Source organism: Anguilla anguilla, chromosome 11, assembly GCF_013347855.1.
Source record: "Anguilla anguilla isolate fAngAng1 chromosome 11, fAngAng1.pri, whole genome shotgun sequence".
NCBI classification, from domain to species: domain Eukaryota; kingdom Metazoa; phylum Chordata; class Actinopteri; order Anguilliformes; family Anguillidae; genus Anguilla; species Anguilla anguilla.
The window spans coordinates 34,494,916-34,501,153 of NC_049211.1; the positions used below are offsets into that span (position 1 = coordinate 34,494,916).

At 41.7% G+C, this 6,238-nt stretch overlaps 1 protein-coding gene across 2 annotated transcripts; it reads right to left on the reverse strand.

Moving 5' to 3' along the window:
* Nucleotides 1-781: 781 nt before the first annotated feature.
* On the reverse strand, nucleotides 782-5,984 carry r3hdml (R3H domain containing-like). Of its 2 annotated transcripts, XM_035380996.1 has the most exons (6): nucleotides 5,887-5,984; nucleotides 4,252-4,545; nucleotides 3,513-3,631; nucleotides 2,977-3,079; nucleotides 2,725-2,840; nucleotides 782-1,170 (listed from the first exon to the last, which is right to left on the reverse strand). In XM_035380996.1, the coding sequence occupies exons 2-6, from the start codon at nucleotides 4,522-4,524 to the stop codon at nucleotides 1,035-1,037; spliced, it is 747 nt and encodes a 248-aa protein (XP_035236887.1). In that variant the 5' UTR covers nucleotides 4,525-4,545; nucleotides 5,887-5,984; the 3' UTR covers nucleotides 782-1,034. The 2 variants fall into 2 exon arrangements, with proteins under 2 accessions (XP_035236887.1, XP_035236888.1); XM_035380997.1 differs by lacking the exons at nucleotides 4,252-4,545; nucleotides 5,887-5,984 and having other exon boundaries at nucleotides 3,513-3,943.
* Nucleotides 5,985-6,238: the final 254 nt, after the last annotated feature.

Below are 6,238 nucleotides of genomic sequence, written 5' to 3' on the forward strand. Positions count from 1 at the left end.
AAACACTCATGCATAATATTGACAAGGCAGGAAAGCTACAACCAAAATTCATTGAGCTGTATGAAGCAAATAGTGTTTTACCATTCACATTTTTATTGACACATTTATGTCAGTTTTCTTGCCACATTAAGAGCATATTCTTTTAGTATTTGATGAAAAGCGGGGTTGGAATCTGACTGAAGGTAACCAACAAGCCTGCTGCAAAGAAATGATTGACAGGCAGAATGTCCACCATTCTTTTGAAAGCTCTGATAAAGAACACATTCACTAATGTTTTTACTTTCTGAAAGGACTGGTACAATGAGCTCAGTGAACCAGATGGACTCAATTATTTGAAACTGGTTATTAAATACATCATCCACTACTAAAACAATCATGTCTTTATTTTATTTTTTTATAAATGTACCGACATTCACACAAGCAACAAGACATGAAAAAATGTTGTAATACAAAATCTAAAAAAATAGGATAATCTACCATAGGGCTGCAACAGTACATAGTACTCATATCTAAATCTACAAGCAATGTATATGCTATACATAAATCAGAAATAACATTTGTTCTACAAAAAGTGCATTCCTTTTTTGAATGTCAAAAGCATTTTAGAATGGTAAAACACAGATTTAAAAACAGTGCAACATCTGGGGATTGGATTAAATAAAAAAAATAGAAAACAAATTAACATAAGTTTAAAATTATAATGCCAAGTATGCATGGTTTCTGTTGAAAGTTGAGATAAATGATCAACAGAAATATAAAATAAAATACCTTCCGCTCACTATTAACATGAATTCTAATCTTCATTATTACTAATAATTATATCTATTAAAGACTTTAATTAATTATTCATCATTCTTGTAAACAATGCTAATACTCATTATATGGTCGTCATACAAATAGTGGTATTATAGAACTGAACTGAGACAATTATTACAGGCCAGGAGCAAATTTTTTCAAATGGTCTATTTCAGACGCCCTCTCCCCTCAAATCTGACGTCAGCACCACGAACTGTGGCGCGAGTCAGACCCTGCGATTAGAACCGGTTTATTTTGTTGGACCTGGAGCCGGAAGAGGAGCAGAGGTTTCTGCTACAGGAGCCCCCATAGCTGGCGGGGCAGGCAGAGCACGGACGTCCCGTTCTGTAAGGGGCCTCTCCTATCCAGTTACCCCTGGAAATCCAGAGAGAGGTTGTTTAAAAAAAGTTCGTTTTTAATTGTCTAATATTTCACATATCTAATAAGACTTCCTGATTTTTGTCGTGCGTAAATAAAAACGTTTACAAGTTGTTTACTAAAAACAAAATACTTAGACTACACTGACTAAATTCAATATATGTTGGAAAATAAGATGTATGCTCCATAATACGGAAATTTTGGCAGTTTTGACGCATTAAAACTATCGGATTACAGAATACTTTCACTTTTGGTGGCATCTCTTACTGTAAGTAAACGGCTGTCAACAATGAGGCTTAAAACACATCAAATACATCTGGATGTTCAGGAAAACACCACTTAAAAGTAGCAGACACGAAAAGTCAGAAAAGGAGATACAAAGTAGCCCACATTTAGGCATGCAGATCGTTTAATTTAGCATGCTGTATATTCTCAACAAACGTCCTTCGAAATCATCTCCGTGTCGGGGCTGCGAATCGGTACGCGATGCTAAAGTGTTTGTTCTCAGTGCAGGGACACGCTCCAATGCCCGGAACTGAATCCAGGCCACGCTGCTTCAAACTGCACCCAGCAGCCCTGCGGGGTTGCCCGTAGCTGGCCAGAGCATCGGAGTTTAGTGTTTCTGTCGGAATCGTATTTCCTCGCCTAAACTGCACAGGAGTAATTTCTCTGGTCAGCTGGACACCTGCAATCTGCCAATGTCCCGCTTAGCATATTGTTACAGACGTCTGGTGCATTGTCTGTAAGTCAGCTGGCTCCGTGCATGATCTCTGGGATTCCTGTGCTTGTCTGGGCTCTCCCGAACGGAAGGAACATGCTTGAGAGATTCGAAGAGTCCACTAATTCAATTGACATTACAAATTAGGAGAAATTGGTAAACATAACAGAGAGGATTACATCCAAGCCATTTAATTCTCATTGAATAACCAGTAGATGGCACTATTGCTTTATTCGTAGCAACTTTCAATTGAAGATGCCAGAGATGACTTGCAGAGGAAGGTTCTATAACCGTTATTTTATTCCGCACGGCGGCTAGCAATTGGCTCCTGCATCTCCAAGGGATGGGAGGGTTTCAGTCAGCTGGGATGACTCATTAACCGTCTTCCTCAAACGCATGTTGTCATGTGTGCAAACCTGGCGTGTAATAAGAAGCAGTGGCTGACATCACGTGTTTCAGAGGAGAGCATATGCTTGTCTGCATTCTTTCAAGTTGATAGTGGTGGTGAACGCTGGTTAAAAAAATGAGTGGGCAGGCCTAGAGAATAGCTGGCTATTAGTCACATGGTGTTTTCCATAGAGTGTTTTCCATTACAGACCATGTTAACAAACAACAGACTGCTTTCATTGGGCCATTGTGGGTGAGCAGTGCAGAAGCACTGCTCACTGCTTTTGCATATCACTTTCAGTTCCGTGCAAAAATCCACGCTATTAGGCTACTGGTATAAATTACATGTTGTGAGCGGCTGGCTGGGTTATATCTATAGGATTTCCATACAGTGTGTTCAGGATCTCTCACGTGGAAAATGGAGGATGACTTATTTGGTAACTTACTTAATGGAGTAGTTGCACACCAGGACGACAGCTTGCTTCCACGGGCTGCCGTACACGTTCATGTTTGCGCACCTGTTGATGGCGCATCCTATTGTGTTGGATGTGGCCCACACCATCTGCAATGCAAATTTCTTTACCGACAAGCTTCTCAACAGCACAATAAGGCTATCCCTGTCAGATTGACGAGAAGTGCATCGACAGTGGCTTTCAGATCAAAATGTCTCAGTGGTGCTTTCGGACGACGTTACGCACCTGCGTATAATGGGTGCACACTGATCCGCTGCATTTGTTTGGATACCCAAAGGAGTTTCTTTCCTCGTGCCAAGACCTCACCAGGTCAATTACTGACCTATACCTGGCATGGCAAAAAAAAAAAAGAATCAAAACAGGTACGAGATACAGGAATGACGTCTAGCGAATACAGAACTTATAAAACCACAGCGATGTTACATAAACCAAGCCAACAATAAATAAAATGTATTTACATTAAGTCGCACTAAAATAATTCTTTAACTCTCACTATTCATAACTGTTATTCTTTTCAGCTTTGAAGCACTGGGCAGGTGACTTGACCTCTGCTGTGTGTTTATCAGAGGCTGCTTATCACTGGGAAGACTGCATGTTATGTTATTTCCTGTTTTGGTGTAAAGAGTTCCTGCCTCTGAATTCTAATTGAAGCCAAAGAGTTCTGGTTGAAGAAGGTCAGCATTCATAGACTTGAAATCATCCAGATTCAGATTTCAGGCAGGCTCTGACCCATGGCCATAATGTGTCTTTTTTTTTTTTACCTGCCGGAGTGGATGGAGAGGTTTTGGCCCATGTAGCGCAGAGCATGCGATGGTCCGTGATCCCATATACACCGCGATGCCCAGGATTCTGCTGTTTTTGCCAGTCTCTCATCCCATACCTGAGCACAAGGAGAAACAGCTGTTCAGTACAGTATCTTCAGCTTACTCAGCTGTGTGAACATTACCAAAAGCTCAATGAACACCACTGCAACTGTCCCAAACAGCTCTACTGAGTGTCTGCAATTATTTAACAGAGTAGTTGTACTGAAATAAGTAGGTTATGAATATGTTAATGTAACTGCTTGTCACTTAAACAGAAGGAACACCCCAAAGTCCTGCAGCTTTTCTGTTATAGCTCACGCCACAATGAAAGTAAATTTTATTATTTTCCCATTTATAAAACTGGAAAAAGGTAAGAATATATATCTTCTTACAGCAATAAACACAGCGAAAAGCAATTGCACGTGGTCTTGGGGTACATTGTTGGTCTTTAATGGACATTACTTTTCTCATATGGCATTTGACTTCTGACATGTATATTATACAATAAACTTCAAGTAAAATTTATTTGAACTTTTTCAAGGTTAGCTGAATTATTCTTTTATGTTGCTTGGCATTTGTGAGATTTATGTTCCTGTCTTTGCCATTTTCTTGACCTCGTCTTCGTAAATTTGATATTACTTAGCAAATATCACCAGCAATCAAGTATTTGTCCTAATTTGTACTATTGGCGGCTTACCATATATTCCATGTTCGCAGCTGGGGGAAAAACCTGAGACCTGACACGATTATGATAATCCAGCAAAGCGCTCAAATCTCTCGAGGAAATATATCGCTTGCGTCGACTCCTGCTAAAGTTAAGACAAGGCAAACCCCCGATATCAGAATCTGACGCGGGCGGTGAGTTCGACAGCTCGACGTCAGTTGAGTTTGACAGCATGGTAGACGCTGCAGTGTCCGGAATCATCCACAAGAGTGCAGCGAAGAGCAGCCAAGCGTGCGTCACACACATCGTGATTACCAGTGAGTGTGCCTGTAGGAACGCAAAACACTAATAAGTGACTGTGTAGCTACATTAAGAGGAACAAAGTGGCCTACTGTACACATTGCAACTTCATCAATGCAAACGGCAGGTGCTGAACTAGTAATTCAATAAAATGATTGTTACAAATTTCAAAGGACTAAGCACTAAAAATATTATAGTTCAATGTCTGCTGCAATTCTTGCTGTAATACCACACAGGAGTCATTATGCTGCTTGACAAATAATGTGAGATTTACCCTTGACATCTTGTAGTGAGCTATTTTGAAATGTTATATTCCTGAAAAATATTTTTTTTATGTGACTTACATCACACTAAAATCTCACACATGAAAACAGGTGGATTTATCCAGAAACACTACTGCTGTTGCTTGTTGTGCTCTTGAACAGAAAAGACAGGCTGAAAACAGAACCTACGCACAGTTTGCCACTCTGACATTACTGGCACTGTTGTAACTATTATACTCTGCCCACCCTTAAAGTAGTAATACTGTAGTTCTCAATAAACTGCATGAGTCAGAGAAGAGCAGTCATCACAGAGTGGAGCACTCATCACAGAGCAGAGCAATCATCACAGAGTAGAGCACTCATCACAGAGTGGAGCACTCATCACAGAGCAGAGCAATCATCACAGAGTAGAGCACTCATCACAGAGTGGAGCACTCATCACAGAGCAGAGCAATCGTCACAGAGTAGAGCACTCATCACAGAGCAGAGCACTCACCACAGAGTAGAGCACTCATTACAGAGTAGAACACTCATCACAGAGAAGAGCACTCATCACAGAGTAGAACACTCATCACAGAGAAGAGCACTCATCACAGAGAAGAGCAGTCCTCACAGAGTAAAGCACTCATCACAGAGAAGAGCTTTTCTCACAGAAAAGAGAAGTCAGAGAAGTCATCACAGAGTAGAGTACTCATCACAGAGTAGAGCAGTCCTCACCGAGTACAACAGTCATCACATAAAAGAGCAGTCATCACAGAGAAAACACTCATCAGAGTAGAACACTCATCACAGAGAAGAGCACTCATCACACAGTAGAGCAGCCCTCAAAGAGAAGTCATCACAGAGAAGAGCAGTCATCACAGAGAAGAGCACTCATCACAGAGTAGAGCAGTTCTCAATGAGAAGAGCTTTTCTCACTGAGTAGAGCACTCATCACAGAGAAGAACAGTAATCACAGAGCAGACTTTACAGTGAGACCAGATCAATCACATAGCATGAGACAAGCTGAAACAGGCTGAGGCAAAAGCAGCCTGGACCATAACCCAACAGACAGATGGACAAACAGAGGGAGAGATGCCTGCTGCAGGTCCCAGGAACTGCATACCTTCCCACGGTATCCCTGCGATGGAGCAAAGGAGCTGCACAGAGAGCAAGAGGGAGAGAAGAAGCAGAGAAAGAGGAGCTCAGCAGAGAGAGAGAGGATCCAAACTTCAACACCAGCCTATTCAAACATCCCCCTTTTGACTCACTCGGCAGAGAAATGTAACCCTGCCCACTTACTTTGGCACATCCGAGAGCGGAGTGTGCTGATATATGAAGCCCCCCATCGCCCCCCCCCCCCCCCCCACAACCCCCCCTTCACAGGAGCATTCCTGGGGTTTAGGAAACAGCCGTGATTTAACTGCCACTGCTCACATTGTGCTCACTCACACAAACCACAAACAAAATCACAAACA

Coding starts and splice junctions, on each gene's coding strand:
- r3hdml (XM_035380996.1), bottom strand. CDS start 4,524: ATGTGTGTGACGCACGCTTGGCTGCTCTTCGCTGCACTCTTGTGGATG. Junction 3,080..3,512: donor CTCTCCATCCACTCCGGCAG/GTAAAAAAAAAA, acceptor TTGCCATGCCAG/GTATAGGTCAGTAATTGACC. Junction 2,841..2,976: donor TGTGCACCCATTATACGCAG/GTGCGTAACGTC, acceptor TTTGCATTGCAG/ATGGTGTGGGCCACATCCAA.